At 36.9% G+C, this 27,127-nt stretch overlaps 2 protein-coding genes across 2 annotated transcripts; both read left to right on the top strand.

Moving 5' to 3' along the window:
* Positions 1 to 5,297: 5,297 nt before the first annotated feature.
* On the top strand, positions 5,298 to 17,286 carry TMEM9B (TMEM9 domain family member B). Its single transcript, XM_058159460.1, has 5 exons — positions 5,298 to 5,658; positions 8,378 to 8,469; positions 11,523 to 11,631; positions 12,524 to 12,658; positions 16,452 to 17,286. The coding sequence occupies exons 1-5, from the start codon at positions 5,575 to 5,577 to the stop codon at positions 16,605 to 16,607; spliced, it is 576 nt and encodes a 191-aa protein (XP_058015443.1). The 5' UTR covers positions 5,298 to 5,574; the 3' UTR covers positions 16,608 to 17,286.
* Positions 17,287 to 23,408: 6,122 nt separating this feature from the next.
* On the top strand, positions 23,409 to 25,492 carry ASCL3 (achaete-scute family bHLH transcription factor 3). The gene is made up of 2 exons (XM_058161656.1): positions 23,409 to 23,493; positions 24,686 to 25,492. Exons 1-2 carry the CDS (start codon positions 23,409 to 23,411, stop codon positions 25,201 to 25,203), a joined length of 603 nt encoding a protein of 200 aa, XP_058017639.1. The 3' UTR covers positions 25,204 to 25,492.
* The last annotated feature ends 1,635 nt before the right edge of the window (positions 25,493 to 27,127 follow it).

Here is a 27,127-nt window from a genome sequence, read left to right as displayed (position 1 = left end):
AAAATGGGAAGAGAGAGAAAAAAAGGAAGGAGCCTTTTTCCTGTCTTTGTCCGGCCAACAAAACAGAGTAAAAAGGACTTTTCATCCTATTTCTGTTTTTTTTGTCTCCTTCTCTCTCTTATCTTAAAGTAACAACTCAAGTTTATGAGGAAACATTTTAAGTTCACTTACAAGAGAAAAAAAAATTCAGTCTTGCATTTACTGTGTATTTAAATGATTTTACCTGTTCATCCTCTTCCTGAAGTATGTGAAGTTTTTTCTTTCTCATCAGTTGTGTCTCCATTTTGTTTAAACTGCATTACCTTTTAGTAACTGCAATATTGATGTGTTGTTTCTTTTCAAACTCTGCCTGCAAGATATCTACCCCCCCCCTTTAATCCTGTTACAATGCCTTTCCTGAGAAGATTACCCACAAAAGTGGGGAGGAGATCCTGTTCTAATGTCTTTCAGCCCTGAAAAGATGACTCTGCAACTGTGGAAGCAGAGCACATGGTTCCAGATGCTGCCTCCAGAGGAGACCTTCCATTTGTTGGAGCCAGGAATTGAGTTTGAATCCAGCCCCCACTGAAAGTCATCACAGCAACCAGATTGGAGCAGACCTTCCAAGCCTGACTAACCAGCCTTATTACCAAGCATGCTACCCAGCAGACATGAAAAAAAAAAAGGACCCTGAGATGTACAAGTAAAGACTAAAAGACTCTTTTCAATTCCCAGAAGACAACTGGAAAGACTATGGGGGAGGGTGGAAATTCATTGTAAGGTTTTCTTTCTTGTCTCATTTACATTGTAATCAGTCTAAAGTACTCATGTAAGGATTGTATTTGAGTGGCTACCACAGCAAGTTCTGAACACCTGAGATTTCTGTCTAATGGTAGGGAAATTTGTCCAGCATGTTTGTATTGTTTGTATTGCCTGAATTGTAAAGATAGCTGCATACACAGGCACACAGAGAGAGAGACACCATTCAGAATTAGACTGAAACTATTCCCTTCACTTACCTCCACACAAGGCTTCCCCTAGGTTGATTTTTGCTCTGTGGCACTAAAAGCCCAAGGAGTCAGATCTCCCTGCTAATTCCATGGGGGAGGGGCATCCCCCTCAGGCAATTCCTCACTTGAAGAGATAGCAGAAAAAGTGATATCCAAAACCCAAGCCCTGACTATGACTCACAAATGATGCTGCCCAGTTGCCCAGTAAAGCAAGATATGTTGCACTGGTGGTCTCATGAGTAGAAGTCCCAGGGCTCATTTAAAAAAAAGAAAGAAAGAAAGGAAAAAGCCTGGATTGCACACTGATTAACCTCAATTTGGACTGGAAAAAAAAATCTTGGATAGACTAAAGTAAGAGCTAGGGCAGGTTCAGTAACCAACCCTTGGAAATGGGCAGCCTGTAATTTAAAGGAAAACCATGGCTGTGAAAATTTTGGGATGTGTGCTTGCTTGACCTGACTGGAAGCTCACAGAAAGTGATATCTAACAGCTGAAATTAATTGGCATAGAAAATTGGATACTGTAAAATTCTTACCAGAACTTTTCCCCTGGCTGCTAGACCTTCATGGTTGAAAGCTTTTGGGAGCCACTGAAGGAATCTTTTTTTCTGTTGTCTCTATCAATGGCTTCCTTTGCATCAGGAAAATTAAAAGCACCCACTGATTTGATCAATTTTAATTTTTGCCAAGAGCATGTTTCAAAACTCACGTTTTGAAAAAAAAAAAAAAAGTAGGGATTGTAGGAATTTAGCACCCACCCCCCTCCTAGAAGAATGAAATATTTTAGAAAATATTTAAAAAGGCAAAATATATTTCCCTGGATGAGAAATGGAGAAACATGTTTTAAAGACAAAGGAGCTCCCTGCAACTTCCTGACTCCCCCTCCCACCTTTGTCAATGGGCCATTAAAAGCCTCAGCTAAGCTCACTCATTCTCCCCACCTTTGTCAATGGGCAATTAAGGCTTCAACCAAGCTCACTCAATCCCCCCATGATTTGCAACACAATACAACTGAAACTCACCACATGGCAAGGCTCAAGCAAGCTTGAGAGACAGCCAGCAAGGCTAGCTAAGACCCCCACCCCCTGGGAGTCTGACAACCAATCAGGATACTCTTCCTGTGCCCCAGAAAGGTCAAAGCTCAGAAAAATCATAAAACCAGGGAGCACACAGGATCTCAGCCCTTTTCTGTTCAGGAACTCAAGCCATGTGATCCTGGCCACCATTAAACCATCTTTCCAAGCAGCCTCCATGTTTCCAGTGTCTTTGTCCCCACTTGGAACTGAACCCAGATGGATATTTCTTCCAACAGTACTAAGAGGGGAGACTGATCTAAAGATATATATTTAAGACATTTGATTTAAAAATAGTGCTCAAGCATATAAGTTTCTAATACATTTTCCCTGGGTCAAATGCTTAATTAAAATCCAGGGGGGAAAAGCCATTTATTTAGTAATTTCTATACTAGATTATCATTTTTGATATGGCACTTAGAGATTTATTGAGTCCCATTAAGCACATTATTTTATATTATATCAGAAGTTTGCTTAAATTTTCTGGGGGGAAAAACTAGCAAGAAGAATTAAGTCTTGCCATTTGCCAGAGAGATATTGAGTTGCATTCCACAAAATATATTTATTTTATCCAGCTGTTACAAGGCTCTTTCCATAATTAGTGAGATTAAAAAATATCAATTGGTGGAACACAGAAAAATAAAAACTAGGCCAGGTGTGAGCAGCTGGTGGCTAATGAGCCATATGCAATCCTAGGCCCTCAGATTAATTTTAAAAGTCATTTCCAAGCAATCAGTACTGACCTTTAGTAACAATTATCTATTTCTTCCTGGCAACCTGCTATCTGGAAGAGAAAAATAAATACTGATAAAAGAAAATATCTGTAGCTCAGTGTTGTACTCTGGGGTCCTTAGTGCTCTCTGAGCTTGGTGGTTTGTTTGCAGATGTTCCATTACCAAACTTGGTAGCACCATCAATGCTAAAAGGAAGTGGGGTTTCTTCTTTATATTCTAATGGCTTGCCCTGTCAGTGTTACTTGTCAATGTCTACATAACACTCAAAAGGGACAATGAAAAAGCCAAAAAGGAAACAAAAAGATCAAAATGCCAACCACCAACAATCAATACCCACAGATTAACACCAAGATTAACACTAGACCAACAATCAAGAAGTAAACAATACCCCTATCAAGCAACTACCAAACAAGCTAACAGTAAACAACAGCCTAATCAAGGAACCACAAGACCACTCCCACCAACATTGACAAGGCAAGCCTCTAGTACTGGTATATAAAAATAAGAGCAAACCCCATTCCTTACCAGCACTGATGATGTTACCTACTGGTAACTTGGGTAATGAAATGTCTACAAGGAAATCATCAAGCTCTGAGAGCACCAAGGACCCAACAGAAAAATAAATATTAGATGACAAAGAGAGGTCAAAAACAGTGGAAAAAAGGATGAGAATATGAGATCAAGATAATAATACTTTCACTTTTGGACCTCATCTACTTTTTGTTTCATTCATGCCAACTGATATCCTTCTCTCCTTGAGTATCTACCTGCTCCTCCAGGTGAGACAGGGCAGATGTGCTCCACTTTTCCTAGTACTCACCAGTCAACATTCCTTGGCTGACAAAACCTGTAGCATGCCCAACCTGCAGGATCAAATCGGTTGAGTAGAAACTACTAGGAGAAAATGGTCTCTTGGGTCACCTTGTTCCAAGCTATGAAAGGCTTTAAAAGTATAACCAGCAGCTTGAATTGCTTTTACTGATATATTTATTACTTATATTAATATATCTATTGATAAAAACTGGGATTGTGTAAAATGTACAATTGGATAAAGGAGAAATCTGATAGACTGACTAGTGATAGAACAGCATATTCCTCACCCAATACAGCCCATGCAAGCTGGCATGAAAACTATTACAGGTTAGTGGATGGGCCATACATTGGACTATTAATGTTAATTCAATTATTTACAAGTAATGTATGGTAATAAAAATAAGCAGGAAATTCAAAAGAAGAATTTTTCAGAAGAAAACAAATCTTTTTGCTATCTACGATAGCTAAAAGTTGGAAAGTGATATGCAAAGCAGCAAATGCTATTTTTCTTTTTACATCAGCTAAATGATCCTGAGTTTTTATTTTTTGGAAATATGCCACACCTTATCCCTTTGGCAAAGAAAGTTTTGGGATCTATGGATGACTTCAATCAAAAAAAGCGGTTTCAGGCACTTGATTATGCTGTTTTTCATTCATCCCAAGGAAGTGACAGTCTACTTGGGTGGTATCCTTAAATCAAATATATGAGTTATTTTCAGTTTTTTATCAAGTTGTCTCTAAAGGAAATTACAATAAAGTAAAATAAAACCTTCCTAAATAAATCATCATGAGGTCAACTGTGATCTATAAAATAATATATTATATAAAATATTATGGTATTAGATAAATCATGGTTTAGATAGCCATGACTTAATGGTTTTGTTTGTACAATAGTTCTATTTCTGAAAATATCTTGATGGACTTTAGGGCTAGTTATAGAAACATGTGCCCCTGGCTACTATACAGGTAATCCTCACTTCTAGGAAGTAATTAAAAGTGGGAACTTTGTCATTAAGTAAAACAATAGTAAGGCTTAGATACATCCTGATACCCCATCAACTTAGAATGACAGTTCCAGCAGCCCCCGTTACTGCCATTAAGTGATTCCCACATAATCAGAGCGTCTTGTGATTGCCACTTGCGATCTTCTGCTGGCTTCCCCATTGATTTCGCTTAACAGAAGTCGGCAGCAATGGTTTCCGATAGCAATAATGTGACCACGGGACACTGTGACATTATAATTGTGAGCCAGCATCCAAATCATGATTACATGACCATGGGAATGCTGCAACTATGAAGACCCAACATAATTTTGACCAGTCACCGTATACATTAAACAGGAATATTTGTACTGTAACTGTCTGGATATGTCTAACCTTAAGCTAGTATCCAAATATTATAATATCCCAAGCTGCCTTGCAGCCACCGGCATATCAATTTTCAATTTAGAGTTGTAGGCAAATTTTCATTTCTAAATAAAAGGGGGGGGGGGTTTCTCCTCCCAGGAGAAGGAAAGGAAAGCAAACTCCTCCTCTCTCCCTTATGGCTGGACGGGCATTCAGCAACAGCAGCTTTCACGTATTATTACCGTATCTGGATTGCAGACAAGCCCGTGACCGTTAGGGGGCTCCCACGAGCCACCGCTAGGTCTAGGCTGCCGTCTAGCGGTGGCGTGGGCTTTTGCACCCGCGGTACGGCGGGACTGTTCTCGTTTTCCCTACCGAGAGGAGCTTTCTCGCCTCCTTTTGCCGAAAGGGTAGCGCCAGGCAACGGGGGCGGGGGGGGGCAGCTCGAGGCCCCGCGCCCCCTCCCCCGAAACGGAAGGCCCGATGAGCCACGTGACGGAAAGACCGGTCCGAGGCGGGCTTTGGAGGCGGAAGTTTCGATGATCGGAGAGCCGAGGCTGCGGGCTCCGGGCCCGCCTTGGCGGCGCTGAGGAAGCCGAGAATCCGCGCAGAAGTCGGCCATGGCGGTCCCGCGGGGCGCGTGGGCGCTGCTGTGGGCGCTGCTGGCTCTGGCGTGGGCGGCGGGTCAGGAAACCGGCGAAAAGGTGAGCGCCCCACCCCCCCACCCTCCAACCCATCCCCGTCCTCCCCGCTGGGCTCAAGGTTGCCTTCCCTCTCGCCTCTCCGCCTACCTTCCTGCTTCCCGTCCGCCAAAAACCCTCTCGGGGCCGGGAGAGTCAGGGCGCCCCGCCGCCTGGATAACTTGGGCCAAAGCGGGCTTCAGATCCGGTCGTTTAAGCTGCCACCCCCGCCTCGTTTCCCTTCTTTCCTCCCCTCTTATCCCTTTCTCGCTTTTAAGCAAAGTCTCTTTACTTTTAAGAGTTATTTCTATATATTTCTAAAGCCAGGCGTAGCCCGGCCGGCGAACTGTCTGCCTGAGCAATAACAGAAAGGATAGTTCTCCCAAGAGGCCCGTGTTTATGATCTCAAGTTGCCTTGATTTTCCTCCCCCACACCGCCGCTTGTTTGTCACTTCCTTTTCTGGTTAGTACGGTGCTTAAACCTGTAATGCTCAAACTTATAATTCAACCTCGGCTTGAAAAAGCATTTCATTGCCCTTAGTATTTTTTAAATTTTCTATTGATGGTGGATAATGGCTGTCTGGTCTACAAATGAGATTTAATGCTTTCTGCAATGCCTTTAAATTGGGATCTCTGAGGGAAATGAGGAAAAAAAGTCAGAGAGAAATTTAAAAATGGGAAATACAAATAAATAAATATATATATGCCTCTGTGGGCAAAAAAGCTCGAAGCCGAAAGCACCAGCCTGAAGATGATGAGTGAGACCTCATCGAAACGTTGCCAAGATACTCTCAACCTTACACGGGAAAAGACCCGAATATGCCAAGACCTACATACCTATACCCTTGAAAACCTACGAAAACGTGTGTGTGTGTGTGTGTGTGTGTGTGTGTGTATTTTTGTTCCTGTTTGGTTCAATATATAGCCCTATATAAAGCCAAGATAAGGACCAAGCGCAATGGGTTGTGTATGACCTTTGCATGCTAATTTTTTTATCTATGTATCGGTCTGCATCTTACTGTGGAAGAAGAGTTAACTTGAATGGATTTATTTTTGAATGAAATAATATCTGAATGGTGCAAGTAGGAATTAGATATACATATATTTTATTACTTTTATTTTTATTTATTCAATTTATAAGCACCCGATCATGAAGCAAGTAAAAAGTCAGACATTTTAAGTATATGCTTAAATATTATAGTTTTAATTATTTATATGTGTACTGCATATTCCATTCTAAATGGTTTCTAATATCTTTATAATTCAATTTCAAATTCAGTACAATTAAAATGATTAAAATCAGCAGTGTGAAAATCTCTAAAATAAAAGAGTGGTTAAAATTACATCAAGGATGGAGACAGTTCCACTTCAATAACAAGTTGTTTTATAACATATAGCTATTACGAAAACAATGCAATCTACACTGGAGTCTGCTGAAGACCATGCTTCAGTCCATTGAAACATGTCCACACTGGGATATACAAAAAGTACCTTGCTGGATATTTAATGCATCAGATGAGTTGTGCAAAGTTCATGATCATGTAGATAAGTCAGGTCTAAATTTCATATGACTGTATATACCATAATCCTATCCTGAATTGGGCATAGAAGGTAACAGGACTGTTGTTTCAACACATGGGTAATGTGGTACTCTATAAAACACTGTTTACTACTCTGCTTTCCAGGCAAGTTGAAATATCTAGATCATTTTTCACGGCTATCCTATGAAGAGGTTTATGTTGAAGATGGATTGAAATGTTTCTTCTAACATATAGAAAGTAGCTCCCTAGTTTTTGGGGGGCCGTAAAGACAACTGGGGAGAAATGTACTTTCAGACTTGCAAGATTCTGTTTATGTAACTTTACAATAAAGAAGAATTACTTCATTTGGACACGCTTTCTGTTTAGGCTACCTCACAAGGGTGACATTGTGCCTCCTTCTACTGCAAAATCTCTTGTGTTACCTCTTCAACACTTTCCTATTTTCCTTGGTTGCCAAGGCACAGAGATATTCCCTCATATTCTGGCCCTTTCCTCTGTAGTTCCAGATTGTTTGGGTGGTTTCTGGAAATCATCATCATTTTTCTTCTTCTACTTCTGCTTTTTAATTCTGTTAAATTGCTGTTTGCAAATATATATTAGTTGGATTTGTATGCCATAACCTATGCTTAAAATAAATCATACTTCAGTGTAATGATTAGTCAGGTTATGCTTAGTTAATACTGTCTACTTAGCCATAACTAAAGTTCAATAATGTTAATAGGTAGAACTGCATTTTAATCCTGTTTAATATAATTATTTATTAATGAGATAAGGCACTTAAAACTTTGAATATCTTACTCCTAAATAAGATTTAATTGCCATGCATCCCTCTGAATAAATCAAGCTTATGAATAAATAGAATTGCAGATGACTCTTGCTAATGCATTTCTGAGCTACTTTTCTAGTTTGGATATTCTCTAAAAATGGGATTTTGTAATTGATCTTTGTTTTTCAGTTGGGGTTGCGATTATGCTACTTAAAAAGATTTTTGAATTATGCTGAATAGCCAATACACATTTATTTGGAAAATAAAATTTTAGTTTAAGATGCATGTCTTTTGAATAGGTTTCTTAGCTCCATCTATTCTGCTTTTGTTCCATCAGCATTGGAAAACCACCCTTAAGATTTATTTCTCTGTTTCTCTGCATTTTTAATTTTTAATATTTTGACAAAACCATTCTTAATTCACTCTGCTTTTACAGAACTCTCAGGATGTCCGATGTAAATGTATATGTCCACCATACAAAGACCATGCTGGTAAATTTTTTAGTAAAAATGTTTCACAGAAGGACTGGTAAGTATGTGATACTTTATATTTAAGAGATCGGAGTAATTTAAATAACACATTTATTATTGGTATTTCAAAAGTATTTTGGATCAATTGTTAAATCTGGGTGCTTAAATTGAAGTTACTTGTGGTCATTGCTAGTAAATATAAGATTATATTTGAAGTAACATTCAGAATATTTTTTATAAATACTTTGGCTTTAAAATGATTTAATGATTTAAGGCAATTTAATGCTTTCGCTAGAGTCGGGAAGGACTAGCACACATGTGTGAGGGGAACCTTTATCTTTACCTTTAATGCTTTTTGATATAACTTGAGATCTTAAAATAAATCTGATACATGTCTGTAGGCTGATTTTTCATGGTCTTAGATTATTGGCTTCCACAATATCCCTTAGATATACAGTAGATGTAGATTAATAATAATCAAAACAACATCTGCCTGATTCAATAGATGGATAAAAATGCCAAATCTGGCCTAAACATCTGGCTAACTGTGTGACCAAGCATAATAATAATATATGCTGTCCAACTCCCAGCATCTTTGGGCAGTTTACAAATTGTTAAAAGCATTAGGGGAAAAAAAGAAAGATCACAGAGATAAGAAGCCCAAATGAGAAAAAAGAAAAAGTAGAAAAGGGGGCTTCAATCATGCTTGCCAAAGACCTGGGTGAAAAGCCAAGTCTTCAAAACACCAGTAGGGTGAGGCCCACTGAAATCACTGGGGCGGGTGGGGGGAACCTCATTCCTAATGGCTGGCACTGCTACAGAGAATAGATGGCATTGTCTAATCCAAGGAACCCAAAACGCACCAGCCCTGCCAGATCAGATCAGCTAGGCCTGCTAGGCAGATACAATGAGAGACAATTTGTCCTTCAAGTAACCGGTTCTATGCTAAGATACTCTTTACTTCAGTTCCCACATTCCCTTGTTATTGTCCTATGTTATCTACTTCTGGAGGACAAATCTCCTGAAAACCGGGAGTCAGATTCTCTCAGAAGATATTCAGACAGAATACCAAACCATTCTTGCCCCTATTGCAGTGTTCATATTATGAAGACTTTCTAGCAGCAGGCACCTTTACTATGGTGTTATTTATCATGATGGATAGTTCCCTTTTGGTGATAGTGTTAGATCATATAATTTATTTTTTCCCAATAAGGGATAACAGTAACTGAGAGGGACCTTGGAGTCCTAGTATCAATCACTTAAACATGAGTTAACATTGTGCGATGGCAGCCAAAAAAGCTAATGAAATCCTTGGTTATTTAAACAGAGGCATAGAATCAAAATCACGTGAAATATTAGTACCACTTTATAAAGCCTTAGTAAGGCCACACCTAGAATACTGCATCCAGTTTTGGTCACCACATTACAAAAAAGATGTTGAGACTTTGGGAAAAGTGTAAAGAAGAGCAACTAAGATGATTAAATGCCTGGAGAATAAAACATATGAAGAACGGTTACAGGATTTGGGTTTGGCTAGTCTAAAGAAGAGAAAGACTAGGGAGATATGATAGCAGTATACTAGTTTTTGAGAGGCTGCCACAAAGAGGGGGTCAATTTATTTTCCAAAGCCACAGAGGGCAGGACAAGAAACAATGGATGAAAACTAATCTAGGAGGGAAGGAACCTTGAATTAAGGAGAAACATCCTGACAGTGAGGACAATTAACCAGTGGAAGACTTTGTGAGTGCTTCACTACTGGAGGTTTTTAAGAAGAGACTGGACTTGTCTGAAATGGTATATTTATTTATTTATTTATTTATTCATACTTTTATATGAATAGTGTCTCCTGCTTGAGCAGGGGGTTGGACTAGAAGAACTTCCAGTTCTATTCTGATTGGGTGGATTGGTTGGATTAAATTAATCCAATTTATTAGAGGTACTTAAATTACAAGCTGTTTCAACTAAAATATTTTGTTTGTCTGGTAGTATAATGAATAGCTTTAATTTATTCAACATTGTTATGCAGTTACGAATGGAATATGCTACTTTGTCTTCTCATCTTGGTACAGATATAATTTACATGTTTATCAAAAGGATTACAAAAACTAAAATGAAGAAAACGGGTCTAGGAAGACATACAAAAAGATAAAATCTGAGAACTCTTAGTATACATGTTCCCTTATCAGTCCTATATCACTGAAAATCCCTTATGAAAATATATGACATTTCACAGATCTGCTACATTCTCAATCCACAAGCCTCATATTATGATTAGATCCACTTCAGAAATACTGAATTTTCTGCATATGATTAAAAGCTCCTGAAATATATTATAGATGAGGAAGAAGGAATTGCTATTCTAAAAAACAGGTCTGGAGCGTGTCATACGTTATGATAACTAATAAAATAGCAGGAAAAACATAGCTGAACAGTCAGTCCTATAATTCCGCAATTACTTGTTTAATGAAAACGATATTCTTTTGAAACCTCTTTCAGTTGTTCCATAGTTTTTGCGACAAAAAAAGGATTTTTTCATAGAATCTATAATTTTTGTCTTAAATTATTGCATGTCCTATGATTTTATGCTAAATGAAATTCCTTGTAATATGCTCTAACTGTATTTTAGAATATGGCTTAAGTGAAAAGGTTAGAGGCATGACAGATTTGCAGGTAGGGGTACCTAAGTCTCATCTTTGAGTGGTTTGCATTCCTTATTGATACTACCAGTTCCAGATAACAAAGGTACTGTCTCTCCATTTAGGAGGTATGATAGTTGATGAAAGATGTAAGGTTCTGAGATTAGAGGCAGGTGATTTTTTTGAGCTCACTTAGTTGATACATTCTAATGTTGACATTTAAACAGATTCGTTTGCTTCCTGGAAACCATGAATTTTCTAATAGGTTAAATACTAATGAGACAAATTAAAAATTTAAGCTGATATTATGTAGATTAAATGTCAAGTATTTCTAATATTCATACAAATTAATAATAAGATTGGTTAATTTTTCATTCAGGGTTATATTCAGCATGTGTTTTTATTAGTGAATATTTCTCTCTAGTGGTATAAATTTATCTAAATGCCTGCCAAACATTTTCTCCTTCCCTTGCAGTGATTGTCTTCATGTGGTGGACCCTATGCCAGTTTTAGGGCAGGATGTTGAAGCCTATTGCTTGCGTTGTGAATGCAAATATGAAGAAAGAAGTTCAGAAACAATAAAAGTAAATTATAATTCTGATTACTGTTTTAATTCTGTTAAGTAACGTTCAAATGTCTTTTCCCCAAATCCACATGTATTACAACAGTATGTTAAATTATAAAATAGTGAAAGCGGGGAATGTTTGCAAAATTTAATTTCCTTTTCTTTTTGTGAAAACTAAATTACTGATTTACAAATTAAATTGAACATAGCACTTAGGTGCTAGGATATATTACTCATTACGTTATCCAAGTCTAAAGATGATACCGTGTTTCTCCAAAAATAAGACCCTGTCTTATATTTTTTTGAACCCAGAAATAAGCACTTGGCCTTATTTTTGGGAAGGTTTTATTATTTTGGGGCGCGTGGAGCAAGATAGGGTTCTCCTTGCCATCTTACCTGATTTCCAGCTCTGTCTCCCTAACCCTAACCTGAGGAAATGGCGGGGACTGGCTGCGCATGCTTTTAAATATTTTCGGGGAGGGCTTATTTTGTGGGGGCTTATTTCAGTGCATGCGCTCAAAAGCCCAATTGGGCTTATTAGCACAGGATGTCTTATTTTCAGGGAAACAAGATATTTCCTGTAACTTGATAAGATTTCTATTTTTCATGCTCATGAATTGCTTTTTTGTTTTCAGTTTTGAAAACATGTTGGATTATATTACATTACATATTAGTCTTCCTTATCTGTCTTAATTCTTGCCAGTTCAACTGTAGTCCACATGATTTAGTTTCTTAGTATTAATTTTATACAACTGTGGAGCCTAGTGGATATACATCATTCTAATTAACTTTTTCTTGCCAGTTCAAAATACACTTGGAAAATACTATGTATGCTGCTGAGTATGCCTATATAATCCAAATAAATATGATCCTAAATGGGATAAATTGAAATATTGTCTTCTATTATATAGATTACCATCATAATATATTTGTCCATCTTGGGTCTTCTGCTACTATATATGGTGTATCTCACCATGGTAGAACCAATTCTGAAGAGACGTCTCTTTGGACATTCACAGCTAATACAGAGCGATGATGATGTTGGGGTAAGTTTTGTGTTTAATCTATTCAAATATATGTAATGAGTTCCCTAATTACAATACAGGTTTAATTTTGATAGTTTAAATAGGATTTAAAATCTGCGGAAGATCTCTTCATTAACACTTTAGAATTGACTGCTGAAGTGAAAATAGTACTGTTATTTTCCAATATGATGGTTACTATTGATTGTCATTGTTTCCAAAATAATGAGTTTCTCTTTAAATATTGTTATTTTTTGACAAAGTAGTATTTAATTTAAAAAAATGTACAACTCAAATGCAAAGTAAGAAGGAAAAGAAAAACCTGGAAAAATACTTTTATATTTATACTTATTAATAATGAACTGTGAATTCTTTAAAATTCTTTACTATAATATGAACAATACAAGATATTTATGAGATCTCACAAAATCTCTGTCATAGTAACACATGTTGCTGCAACTTTTGATTAGTAGAAAATAAGTAGATCTGACATTTCTGACAGTCATTCCTTGACACATGGAATATATTTTTCTAATTTCTTAATATAATTCTTTTAGCCACCCCTTGCTTGATAGACCCCTAACTGATGATAAACAGTCAAATTCCAAAACTTTGGTATATAATTCAACATTCTATTAACATCTTTAACATTTGACGATCTATTAAATAAGGATGACTTGGTGAACTTTATGCTGGTCACCTGATATTTCCTATACAATGTTTGTAACAAACATTTGTAGAAACTTGCCACACTCCATTCACCATCCTTTCTTGAATGCAGATATTTTTGTTTAGATTTGTAATTAAAGGTAGTATTTTGGTCACAAGCCTAACTGGGACTAAGCAAAGTGGTAGTTAAGCAAAACATCACATGACTGCACTGCTTAGTGACAGCAGTCTTGGTTATGGTCATACTATGAGGCCCTCATGCTTCTGCCCTATGCATACAGAGTCAGCTTACCTCCCTTCATCTCTGCCCTTAGCATTGCTGAAATTAAGAGACTGCTGTATTCTTATGCCACAACTTGCCTGAAGCCCTGTGGAACAGCAGCTCTATCCACCTTGCTATAGAAGGCTTTTAAGCTGCACGTTTAACTGGCAGCACAAGAAAGTGATTTTCACAAATTTCCACTTACACTCTCTTGTCTAATGTCATGCCTGCCTGCTATTTATCTTTAATTCATTGGAATTTGGTCTATGGAGAGCTCAAGAACAGCTAATTAAAACAAATAGTGGAGGCACAATGGTATTTAATGGACTGTATTAATTGCTGAAAAATAATACGTATAACAAACCTAGGCCAATATTCTGGTTAAGACTAGTAAAGCCTGACCACCATGTTGGATCCTCATCTGACTAAATAAAAAGTAACTTAATGTATTACTAGAAGTTAATTATGAAGACAAATAACCAGAATATTTAAAAATGTCTATAGCAGAATGTATGGAAATCATTATTACCAGATGGTATTGTCTAAAAACTACAAATATCAGTTAATAAATGTCATCACCACTCCATGTTGTTGCTATATTTTAATAGTAACATTAGTATTATATATTCATTTAAGTAGTTTTACGCCAGCATTTTCATATAGCTGAAGAAAATAAAATGTCACAAAGTCTGCCAAGTATAAACATGAAAATATATGGCAGACAAAAACAAGTTTAAAAAGCGCATACAGAATGAAATGACTGAATCTTAACAGGACATTAAATAATAATTGTAAGTTATATATGTCTTCATTTGAAAAATAATTAGATATATGTATCTCAAGATCTGAACTAAAAACTTTTACTGTAGCAATATAGAAGTCGGGTTTTATTGAAAAGTTAATTTGGAGATGTAAATTTAAATGCTTCAGTTCTGTATTACTGGTATTAATAAAGAAGAAGCAATACACAGAAAGGTTAAACATGTGGTTTTTGACACAAAATAATGCAGAAAATATATAAATTCTCTGCGTTCTGGAAGTTGTGCTAGTTGATCATTCTAATTATGAAATTAAATTTGGAAACAACTAGACATATTTACAATACCTAATCTTTCTGAATTTGAATAATTAGATTTTTGGCATAGTTATGAGGAAATGTGCTCCTATTTGCCTTTTCCCTGAGTTTATATGATGCAGTAATTGCTAGAAAATATATTACAAACCGTAGTAGTCAATCTGTTTTTGAATGTATTCAATTCAATGAAGCCCATGGGGGAAAAACCTGATTCCTGGTTTTAAATGTTCTCTTAATATTGCTGGTGCATTCCAGTGACCTATATACAGTGTTGTATGAATCATGTACTGTTGCTAGGAGACTGCCATTATTCCAGAGGGTCCACCATGACACCCTCTACATCTTTTCCAGAGGGCCCCCAAGCTGTCCAAAAGAGAAAGGTTTATGGAAAAAGTCTTCCTGCTAGCAGATGCTGTTCTGCATGCTTTAATAATATTATGACCATGTGCTATTGTATCCTCAGTCTACCTACTTTGCTGTAAAACCATTTCATTATAAAACCATGTCATTCCTGAAACTATTTTACTTTAACGTCAAGATACAAGAAGGAACAAAGTTGTTCAATTATTTATTCTATATCTAACTTGAAATTCTTGTGAATTTCAATAGAAACATAAATGAATCCCTGATATTCATATGGCGCTTACACAGAAACCATGATATGAAAACATGTCAGATTCATAGTTTGGGATTTCTATTTCATAGTATGGATTTCTCTTTCATAGTAATGCTGATGTCTTGAATAATCCGATAAATTAAAATGTTAAGCAGTTTGAAGTATAAAATTGTTATGTGAATAATTAGCATGACCTTCTCTAAATCATACCTTTAAAAATAGTGTTCAAAACATTTAAAGTGTATTAGCATTTGATAGTAAATGTCCATGTTTATGGATTGCATTTATTCTTTCATATGCTTAACATTTGAATGTTTAATATAAACACATAATTCTCTTGGTATTTTGTCAACTAAGCAGCTGTATTTTTGCTTTTTATTAAGATATTGAATGTAAACTTACGTGTGTTGGTATTCTTTGACATCATGGAGTGAATATCCCAAACAACTTCACAATAGGTATTGCTAGTAAATAACACAGAGACTTTGCGAAGTCACATAATATTGGCTATTTAAATTTGAATACCCTCTTACAGAAAGAAGAATATAATTCTAAATGTTATATCAATACCCAAAGACACTATAAATCCATGTCATTTTGCAGTAGAATTGTTAAAAAAAAAAGGAAAGAGAAAAAATAGTGCTCTTCTTTTCTATTGATGGATTTAGATTGCCATCCTTTCTAACAGTTATTCCTTTGGGGGGGAGGGTGACCACATATTCTGCAGTTGCGTCCTCTATTCTGATGTGTAGGGCTAAATAGTTCTCTAGCTGTCCATTATTTTATATTTGCAATCAAGTTGTGTAATATCCCTCTAGTGTTTAATCCTAAATTCTAATAACAAACATTCAGAGTGATTGTTATATGAATATCTACAATTCTTTTATTGCCTTTTTTGTTCTTTGTCTTGGAAAGTCATATATAGTGCTATTAGTTGACATTATGCTAGAACTGGGTGTTTCCACATACGGATAGTCTTCAACTAATGATCGCAGTTGGGCCTGGAATTCAGTTTTTGTTGAAACTTTCTATATATTTGTTCCTCATGATGTTAAGAAAAGAGTCTCAGTCTCTCCTCCTCTCCTCCCCTCTGTGTGTGTGCATTGTGTGTGTCATTAGGATATATCTGTCAATGCATGTTTAGCTTGGAAATACTGAGCAATAATATTTAATAAAAATATTTTCTTCATTTTAGGATCACCAACCTTTTGCAAATGCTCATGATGTGTTGGCACGTTCCCGAAGCAGGGCCAACATGTTGAACAAAGTTGAATATGCACAGCAGCGATGGAAACTCCAAGTCCAAGAACAGCGTAAATCTGTATTTGATCGCCATGTTGTGCTCAGTTAATATACCAATGGCATCTCCAAGATATTGATTGAAATGCGCTAAGATAAATCACTGACCTCTGTCTTCCCGAAATGCCACACCAGAAAGCTTGTTTTTGCATCTTACCAACAAAGATAGCACAAACACAAATGGAAGATCTGAAAATCTTTTAATAAGCCAAAATCTCTGTACATACTCAATTGCTTTTACTAATAAAATATAAGCAATTATTTGTGTGATCCTTATGAAATGGAGAGAAAATTGTCTATGGTTCTTAAATGAGGTTTACATGAATTTAGAAAAAAATGTGCAGCATGTATGCTTCAAGTGATCTACATAAGAAATCTTTTGTAAATACATTGTTTTCTTATCACCTGCTGTACGTTGTACATATGGCTATCACTTCTAAAACTTTGAACTGTTAAATTATATTTCTATCAGCTTGTTAGCTTGCTTCTATAAATATAAGGTAGGCCTTACATGTACAGAGATAATTGGTAAGCTAGAGGCTTGACATATTAACTAAAGGTACAGACTCAGTGCAATGTGCAATTGGAATTGGACCTTCTACGTTGCTTGCTAAAAAAATCTGTGTGATTATCTGCAATTCATGTAAATTTCAATAGTTGGTGGATAATTATTTTTTAAAATTAGCTTGATAATGGAATGCAAATAAAGTCTTCAGAATATTGGTATCAGAGGTAGATTTATTTTTTTTTAAATCACACCTTTTATAGTAGTAGTGTTTTGTATCTGATCTGAAAACCTATCTGCAATCCATTTTGGCTATTAGGCCACTATAATTGGTACCCACAGAAGTCAAAGGATGAAACTATTAAACTTAGAAGGACTCCACAATGCTTTTTCCCTAGTTGTTTGAAATAAATGCTGTAGAGTTTTTTATCTACTGCTTGGAGGCAGTGAAGATTGGAATGGAGCAAAACAAGAGTTTGATTATATCCATCCAAGATAGACCTGCTGTTCACCAATATACAATATAGCATCCAAATAACCTCAGTCCCTCTCTAGACAGGTTCATACTCTTCCTGAAAGAGTTTGTTAGTGTCTCTTGCATTTGTAGCTCCTGCTTAAATGGTAGGTGAAAGTTGTGATCGTGGGAGCTTTATACAGCTTCCATTACTAACATTGTTAAAGCCCTTAGACCAGAATGCCCTGATGACAGTCTTATTTTAATGACCACTTATCTGGATAATTGCCAAATACTCTGTCAGGATGGCTTCGGAGATAATCTTGAAGTTACAGCTGGTATAAAAAACAGTAGCCAGAGCATTAGGAGATTCAATCCCACCAATACAGAGTAACATCTATTTTAAAGTCACTTCATTGGTTATAACCAGGTTTCCAAACCCAGTTCAAAGTGCTGGTTGTTACCTTTTAAAGACCTACACAATGTAATATTGATCAAATTAGGCAGCCAAAGCTGAATCTGCCTCCTTGGTTTGGTCATTTCAAGAGGACCTGCCAAGGGTATACATCCCTTGCCTTCCCCCCCCCCCCACAATAATTTTATTTTAAAAATATATTAAACATAAATCTAATACAAGGACCTAATTCAACAATACTAAAAAGTATATTCAGCATTAACAACTTATCAATGTCTCTTAAAATACAACAAAATTATCTTCATTCCATAACTCAATTCATTTTCTATGAACTCATCTCTAAATCTTTAGCTCTTTATTAATCAGCAAAAGTTTAATAAAAATTAACAAATACCTAACAAAAGTATATACTCTCTCTTTCCATTTAGTAAAAAAGCCCTAATCCCTTTTTTTAACAATCAAAATCTAATCCCAATTAACAATTAAATAAAAATTAATTGCAAAAATTAAAAAGTATTAAATATTACCAGAAATAATAATCCCTTATTTAGATAACAAAAATAGATAAAGTGAACGTCACAAACTGATCCATTATATCAATTTAAAGATTTTGTCAGGCTAAGCCCAAGAATGGCATGGAACAATTCAGCCAAAATTCAGTTCTTTACAGACAAAACCTTGCCACCCTAAAACCTTTTGGACATACCTAGGAGATTCTAGGGAGTGGTTATGCCAACTTTTTTTCTCTGTCTCCATCTCAAGGCTATGCTGCTTCCTGTCTCACCCCCTCCCTTTCTGGAATGTGCCTTCCTGGGAAGCTGCCACCTCACTAGTCTTTCACAACAGCTCCCCTCCCCTCAAGAAAGCCTATCTAATCAAGATAACCATTAAACATAACAAAATTAGCCAATTTTGTACTCCCCACCCCACTTCTACTCTTAACAGATACAATTCTGACTTGTATTTTCTTCTACTATCTTTGCCCCTTGCCTTAAAAATCTTATCATTTGTATCGAAGATCTTTTAATTAACATCATTTTTTTTTCTTTTAAATCAATTTCATCCAAAACTTTACCATTTAGAAACAGCTGTATAACCACCCCTTTGCTGTATATTACAAAAAAATTGCAAAAAATAATTACAAAATTGGAAAAGCATTTTTCTTTTTAAAATAAATGGATTGAAGAGAAAGTCTCCTGTGACTGGTAAATTTTCAGATCTGAGGGTTTTTCAATTTTAAAAGCAATGAAAAAAATTAAGCTCCAAAGTGATTAAAATGAGGTTTGGTCAAACCTTAGGTTCATAAAAGGCTGCACTTAATGCTCAGAACATGAACCCATAACTCTCAGCTGATTACAAATAGCTGCAAAAATGATTTCTGCCATCTATTCAACAAAATCATACATATGGGCAATCTCCAAATCTTTTAGAGATTTTCAGCAGTCTACTTCTAATATCCAATTGCTTTTTTTTTTTTTTACTATAATGCCCTCATGATCCAGGGAATAGAAAAAATGTGGGTGATAGTTTGCCTTGCCTTACCAAAAGTCCTCACCCCTTGTCTTTCTAAAATACATGGCAGATTTCTGTTGCTTCTATTGTATGGAATAGTCTCCCATCAGAGGTCAGGGGATTCCCAACTTCCTGGCTTTTTGCAAGCAGATTATAAATTTATCCTATCAGACTATGTCCTAAACTGAATGGGGAAACCACTATGGTTTTTAGTAGGGGCTGTATTATATAACTTGTGGTTTTGTCCTATTGTACACTACATAGAGTCTGATGACGTTAAGAAGTTGGAAGTTGAGAAATATCAATAAATAAACCCTAGTTGTTTCCATCTATTCCATGGATGGAAATAGAATGATCATGCTCCAGGACGTTACCGTGAAACAATGTCCTCTGATGGGACTTAGGAGGTAGGGCTTTTCAATTGTGGTGCCTGAGCTGTGGAATAACCTCACCTTTGAGATTTGATTGGGCATCACACTGTTAGCCTTCAGGAAGGCTTTGAAGATGTGGCTATCCCATTGGGCACTGGGGTAAGGAAGTCAGATGAGTTCATCCTGTAAGGTATAGTATTTTGTGGGTTGTGGCCCAACTCTGAGTTTTGTTGTTGATTCCTGGTTGGTTTTAGTACTTAAATACATTTTAACTCTGTTTTATTACTATACACTGCCTGGTATGCCAGCTTGTGAGTTAGGCAGCTATATTAATCTCTTACATGAATAGACAGAGAAAATGAGCATTTGGTATATTAATATTAACCAAACATACACAAACACACAAAATTCATATAATTGGAATACTCAAATATACTGAATATCAAGTCCATCTCCCTGCTTAAGAATTTGAATTAAAGCATCCAAGATCTTGAACTAATTTGTCAAAGGGGAGCTCACTATTACCTGTCTCTGCTAGTACAAAATTTCCCTGTAAATCAGCCGCATCTGCATAACAGTTTTGAAGGTTCAGAGACCCATCTTAAGCCAGCAGGTTGGCCAACCAGGTATCTGCAGTGTGCATGCAAGTGGGAGATAGAGATGTAATCCTTTCCTGCCATGCTTCCTTAACAGGTACTTCCCGGCACTTGGAGGGATGCATCCTTAGCAAAATTCAACTAGTAATTATTGCATCTATAATGCTGTGATCTCTCCTTTAATGCATGAAAAAGTCTGCATTTCCTGAGGAACTACAAAATGGAGGCAGGGCTTATGCAGTCACTGAGCCAGGCTAAATCCACAAAGGAGGAAGATTATAGTTTTTCTCCTACTCTCCCAAGCTGCAAGAAAACCTTCATATCTGACTGTCCCAAATCATCTGTTGCACATAAGATTTGAAATTGGTTCAAGGGTTATAGGTATCTATATTCTCATTGCAGTATTTTCAAAATGAGTTTATTTAAATATTTTTTTCCAGTGCATCTTTGCTGATGATGTTATCTAGTTTGAGTAATGAAACGTCTGCAAGAAAACCGTGGTGGCTCAGGCTGTAAGGTAGCCTGTTATTAAAACACAGCAGCCTGCAATTACAGCAGGCTCGAATCCCACCAGGCCCAAGGTTGACTCAGCCTACCATCCTTTATAAGGTAGGTAAAATGAGGACCCAGATTGTTGGGGGGGCAATAAGTTGACTTTGTAAATATACAAATAGAATGAGACTATTGCCTTACACACTGTAAGCCGCCCTGAGTCTTCGGAGAAAGGCGGGGTATAAATGTAAAAAAAAAACAAAAAACAAGCAAGCTCAGAGAGCACTAAGGATTCCTCATATCAACCCTGAGCTACCAAAATTCTCCTTTATTAGCTTCAAATATGAGTTTCTGCTTGCCATTCATTGTTTTAAGGGATCAGTTAATTTGTCCTCAATCATCAGACTGAGATTTTTCCTCTGTAGCTTGAAACAGTTCAATTGTACTTGATCCTTTCTCATTTGAAAATTGGTTTACTATGTATTGTACCTTGGTTTCTAGAAGAATCAGTTTCTAAATTTATTTTCTCCTGACAAATGTTTCTCTCATTCCACTGTACCATTTGTAAAATATTTTTGTATAGCTTTCCATCTAACCTCATCTGTGACTATTAGAACTATTTCCTTATTAGCTTTAAGTCCAAGAGAACTTTCCTAGCTGAAAAAAATCCTGATTTTTTAAAAATTCATTTCCATTTTTGTGCTTATTTTGGCTATTGAAATCTTGACTGTGATGTTCTTGCTTGGAATTATTATTGCTATTATCATATATGGTCTAGACCAGTGGTCCCTGACCTTTCTAGCTCCATGGATTGGCAATGGCGGCAAGCAGTGGCAGGTGGGATGGTTTCGCATGCATACCCACCACTTCCACAAATGTAGTTTTGCACACTCACCCACCACTTGTGCAGCCTGGTTTCCAATGGATCGTGGACCAGTACCAGGTTGCGGACCAGGGATTGGGGACCCCGGTCTAGATTGTACTCATATTTTACATTTTCGTATCCTTACCAGTATTGCCTCTGCTTCTGTCTGTTATGTTTATTATTGGAAAACCATAGAATTAACGGATCTAATAAATGAAAAACTAACTGGGATCAGATTAGTATTTAGGATTGAGAACATCTGGGATTTATTTATTTATTTATTTATTTATTTATTTATTTATTTATTTATTTATTTATTTATTTATTTATTTATTATATTTGTATACCGCCCTTCTCCCGAAGGACTCAGGGCGGTTCACAGCCAATAAAAACAACAGAAAACATATAATACATATAAAACAGCTAAAAAGAATAGAAAACTTATTCAATTGATGGCCTAAAACTTTTAAATACAAATTTAAAATCCCGTTTAAAACCCCTGATTTAAAACCCCAATTTAAAACTATGTTCACGCTAGTCCTGCTCTTCGAAACAACAACGTCTTCAGCTCGTGGCGGAAGGTCCTGAGGTCGGGGAGTTGACGAAGCCCCAGAGGGAGCTCGTTCCAGAGGGTAGGAGCCCCCACAGAGAAGGCCCTGTCGCCAGCCGACATTGTTTAGCTGATGGTATCCGGAGGAGGCCCTCTCTGTGAGAGCGCACTGGTCGGTGAGATGATGTTAATGATGTTAAATGTTTCATTGCTTGCTGTTTTCTGCCCAGATGGAAACTCAACTATTCCCATAGAGTTTCAGTTATATATTTGGAATTATAAACAGAACCAGAAACCCATCATTGGGAAGGCAGCCAGGTTGGGATGGGGATGGGGATTTCTAAGAGCCTACTTTTCCATTAATTTCTTACATTGTTAACTTCTTTTCACTTTAAAAGTTGAGTTTATTCCTTTAATAAATCATAATCAAAGACTACTTAAAGTAGGCTCTTTACATTACCAGATCTGTTGATAAATTGGATAGTCTTTTGGCACTGAGTCTTACTAAAAAGCTGTCAACTTTTTCTGACATTTTCAATTACTGTATTTTTCAGAGTATAAGACGCTCCTGAATATAAGATGTACATTAATTTTTGGGGAGGAAAACAAGAAAAATAAATTCTGCCTCTGCCTACCAGCATCCATCAGTATTCATCTGGCTAGCTGATTCCTGCCACCTGGAACCAGCCAAAAACGTGATGCGCGGAGGCAAAAATTGGGGTGTGCAGAGACTGAAAATGTGATGCGCTGAGGCTGAAATTGCGACACGCAGAGGCCAAAGACGGCTGAAGGGTGGGGGTTGGCGGGAGGATGGGGCTTCAGCAACATTCGCTGTATAAGACACACAGACATTTCCACCCACTTTTGAGGGGGGGGGGAAGTGCATCTTATACTCCGAAAAATACGGTAATCTTTTCAGACAGTAAACATTCAGCATTAAGCTATTATTTTGATGATAAAAATAATATAAATTTAACAAACCTACATAAAAATTGTAGATTTAGTAAACACATCTATAATTAGAATGTTACAACATATCTTGGAAGGATATAAATATACTGCACATTAGATATTAACAGTCATATAATATGTGATGCATTCAAATCCATCAATATTTGTTGCCTTTATAGCTACAGTGTGGGTGGAAGAAGCTAAACCAGAAATGAGCAGATCTAACTGTAAGCTACTTTGCATATTGTCATTTGAGTATAAATTTAGAGCTGGCTTTGACTCAATCCACCAAACATAAGAACTGTGAAAGTCAGGTAAGGCACCCAGGCTAATAGCAAATTTTGCATGGCTTTTATTATATTAATGTTAACCTCCAATTTTTAAATATCTAAATTATACATATAGTTAAATACTTCAGGGATTAATGCAAAAGATGATTTATACTAGTGTGATGTTCTAGAGTTCAGAGGTTGTACAATATTTTAGAATTTGCTAAGTGATTTTGGAAGTTCTCCATTTCACCTTGTAGGAATCAAGAATTTAGACTTATTTTCTAACTCTAGGGGTTGCCTGATATTGAAGCAGTTAACCTGAACCTTCAACTAAGATGAGATAGTTTTCTTAAATGTTCTGAAGCCATTAGTGTATTTAAACTCATTATGTTTCTTGTGTACCATAGAAGTTCAAACAATATAGATTGGCTAAGATGATATTATTTGATTATTACTTTTACATACGATACTTAAAGTGAAATATTTGATGGTATGCTGATATGAAGAAATCTTCCATGCAAGAAAGGTTTTGGTTGCTCATATGATTTCTTATAAATAAACAAATCCATGCTTAAGATAGGATAAATATTATTTCTGTACTACTGATATAGAATGTTGCATCATAGAATAAGACATACACACAACACAATGTTCTTTATTATTGGAACAGACACAATCTAGCCAAGGTGAAGAGTATTTGTATCTGTTTGATTTTATAGAACAGTTACTAATATTGTAAACTGCGTAGAACATATCCCCTTTCCCTGGGACTAATTATAAAATGAACAAAGTTAGGTGTAGACTCAAACCATGAGGACTAAGGAAAAGAAATAATAATGGAAATCCTTACATTTCTTGTGAAGATTAAAATTTGTCGTCAATCTTAACATTTTTGAATCAAGTTAAAGAGCAAAGATTTACTGGGGTGTAAACACTGAGCACATATATTGGCACTGTAATCAAATCACTTTTTCATAAAAATTATTATAGCTAAGTAGGTCAGGACTGCAGTCTGCAACTGTACATTCTCCCACATATTTCCATTACATCTGAAGTGCACTAAAAATACTGACAATCACACCTAGTCTTGGGTAACCTGTGACTTACTGTGCTCATATGCATTTGAACATTTTCAGCTTTATCTGAGACACCATAACAAGGAAAATCTCCTGGGATGCCATGGACAAATTGCCAACCTTCAGTGACTCCTACATGGAACAGATGTCCAGATATTGCTATCGAGACCTTTTTGCCACTTTTCATTTGTGCCCAGAGGACCTCAGTCAATTCAATGGCTCCGAAGAGTTGCCTCTACTTCCATTAACAGCAGAACCTCCAACTCTTGAGAATTTCTACAGCAATCCTTGTGGGTTCCCATTTCAAGTCTCCTGTGGAAATTTCGGCAGATGTGACTACTCTTGCAGCCCAGCATTCATCCGAAAAAGAAACGAAAGGGAAAGGCAGAGGGTTAAATGTGTCAATGAAGGCTATGCCAAACTTAGACACCACTTACCGCCAGAATACTTAGACAAACGGCTCAGCAAAGTTGAAACGCTCAGAGCTGCAATTAAATACATCAAGTTTCTCCAGTCTCTACTTTCTGACAATTCAGAGGAGGATTGCAGAGGCGTTCACCATTGCCCCCTCAAGGAATATTCAAAATGATCCATCATCAAGGGCTGTATAAGCTCTTCTGCACAGGGAAAATGCAATCAGATCTGAAAACTCCAGAAATATCTCACTTGTACAGATCAAAACTAAAAAATATCAAAATAAGAAACATCTCCGCAGAGATCAAAACTAGTTGCAACATTAACATAGCTAGACAGTATTACATATGCCTGTGAGATGTTTAAGGGTGTGCAGATGTCAAATAATTACATCATCTAGAATTTGAAATGATTCTTAAAAATGAGCAATAATATGTGAGCAATTTGTATTACAGCAGGAAAGGAAATAATCCCACTGTGTCATTTCAAGCAGTTAAGTAAATATATATTTTAATAAAAAGGATTGGAAGATTCTGGTATTTTGTGAAAATGATTAATTTTATTTACAGTATTCATTTGTTAGATTTTTTAAATCCACCCAATAATTAAAATTTCCCCAAAGTTGACGAATAAATTACCATATAAGCAGTGGTGGGTTTCAAATTTTTTTTACCGATTCTGTGGGTGTGGCTTGGTGGGCGTGACATGGCTTGGTGGGCGTGGCTTGATGGGCGTGGCAGAGGAAGGATACTGTAAAATCTCCATTCCCTTCCCAATCCAGGGGAAGGTTACTGCAAAATCCCTATTTTCTCCCGATCAGCTGTGACTCGGGAGGCAGAGAATAGATGGGGGTGATGCCAGTCAGAATTTTTACTACCGGTTCTGTGAACTACTCAAAATTTCCGCTACCGGTTCTCCAGAACTGGTCAGAACCTGCTGAAACCCACCTCTGCATATAAGTTCATAAAGTTGTTGGATATTAGCTTAAAAGGCAAAAACTGGTATTGTAATTATATCTTTCAAAACAAGCTGCTTGATTTGTGTAGAGAACATAGTACTTTAAGAAATACACCAAGAGCAGAAGCCTTTGGGTCTTGGGATACTGTCATTCTATTTTTGAAGCCACAATTTTGACTTTTTTGATCCCACCTTACAGACCCTCCTGTTGTAACCGATAGAGGCCTTTTTTAGATTTGGCCTTGCTGAGGGATGAAAATACAGCCAAACATACTAGATTTCAATTTTCTGAGATTCTACCTCCAGTTGGATCAAAATCATTCATTCCTGAGATATGTTTAAAGCAATTTCTACTGAGTATGGATAAGACGACGGTCAAAGAAGTCTGTCTAGAACCATGATAACTTTATTCAGCAACTACGGAATAGGCACAAGCTGGATTAGCCTACAAAAAGTGCTGGGAGAAGCTGGTTCTGCCAGTTTTATTTAAGCCTCATCAGGGTGAAATTCAAAATTTTTCCCTACTGGTTTTGGGGGCGTGGCTTGGTGGGCGTGGCAGGGGAAGGATATTGCAAAATCTCCATTCCCACCCCACTCTGGGACCAGCCAGAAGTGGTATTTGCTGGTTCTCCGAACTAATCAAAATTTCCGCTACTGGTTCTCCAGAACCTGTCAGAACCTGCTGGATTTCACCCCTGGGCCTCATCTTTCCCTCTTGAAAATAGAGTGTAAAGCAGGGGTCTCCAACCTTGGTCCCTTTAAGACTTGTGGACTTCAACTCCCAGAGTTCCTCAGCCAGCTTTGCTGGCTGAGGGACTCTGGGAATTGAAGTCCACAAGTCTTAAAGGGACCAAGGTTGGAGACCCCTGGTGTAAAGGATGGAAGGATTGAGTAGGATTGTTAATTAATTGTGGATCAAATGCTTTTTCTGCAGTAGCACCAGGGGGTCTTTCCCTAAAGGAAGGCTTCATCGCACACACAGACGTAGGATGCTGAACATTTTCTATCAGTCCCCAGTGTTCCTTCTCTGATCTTCTTGCTTAGTTTTTGGCCGAGATCAGTAACCTGAGTAACCTGAGAAGGAAGACTGAGACTAATTCTTGCTGGTGTGTGTGTGTGTGTGTGTACACATTAGCTTTGCT

This window comes from Ahaetulla prasina, chromosome 1 (genome assembly GCF_028640845.1).
Source record: "Ahaetulla prasina isolate Xishuangbanna chromosome 1, ASM2864084v1, whole genome shotgun sequence".
Classification (NCBI taxonomy): domain Eukaryota; kingdom Metazoa; phylum Chordata; class Lepidosauria; order Squamata; family Colubridae; genus Ahaetulla; species Ahaetulla prasina.
Note: the sequence above shows the minus strand (reverse complement) of the source record. Positions and strands in the feature narration are given on the sequence as shown.

Bases quoted from the DNA above. Each gene is read 5' to 3' on its own strand.
- ASCL3 (XM_058161656.1), top strand. From the start codon at position 23,409: ATGCATTCAAATCCATCAATATTTGTTGCCTTTATAGCTACAGTGTGG. The intron at 23,494-24,685 runs GTAAGCTACTTT...GCTTTATCTGAG, and splicing joins AGAAATGAGCAGATCTAACT to ACACCATAACAAGGAAAATC.
- TMEM9B (XM_058159460.1), top strand. From the start codon at position 5,575: ATGGCGGTCCCGCGGGGCGCGTGGGCGCTGCTGTGGGCGCTGCTGGCT. The intron at 11,632-12,523 runs GTAAATTATAAT...TCTATTATATAG, and splicing joins GAAGTTCAGAAACAATAAAA to ATTACCATCATAATATATTT. The intron at 12,659-16,451 runs GTAAGTTTTGTG...TCTTCATTTTAG, and splicing joins AGAGCGATGATGATGTTGGG to GATCACCAACCTTTTGCAAA.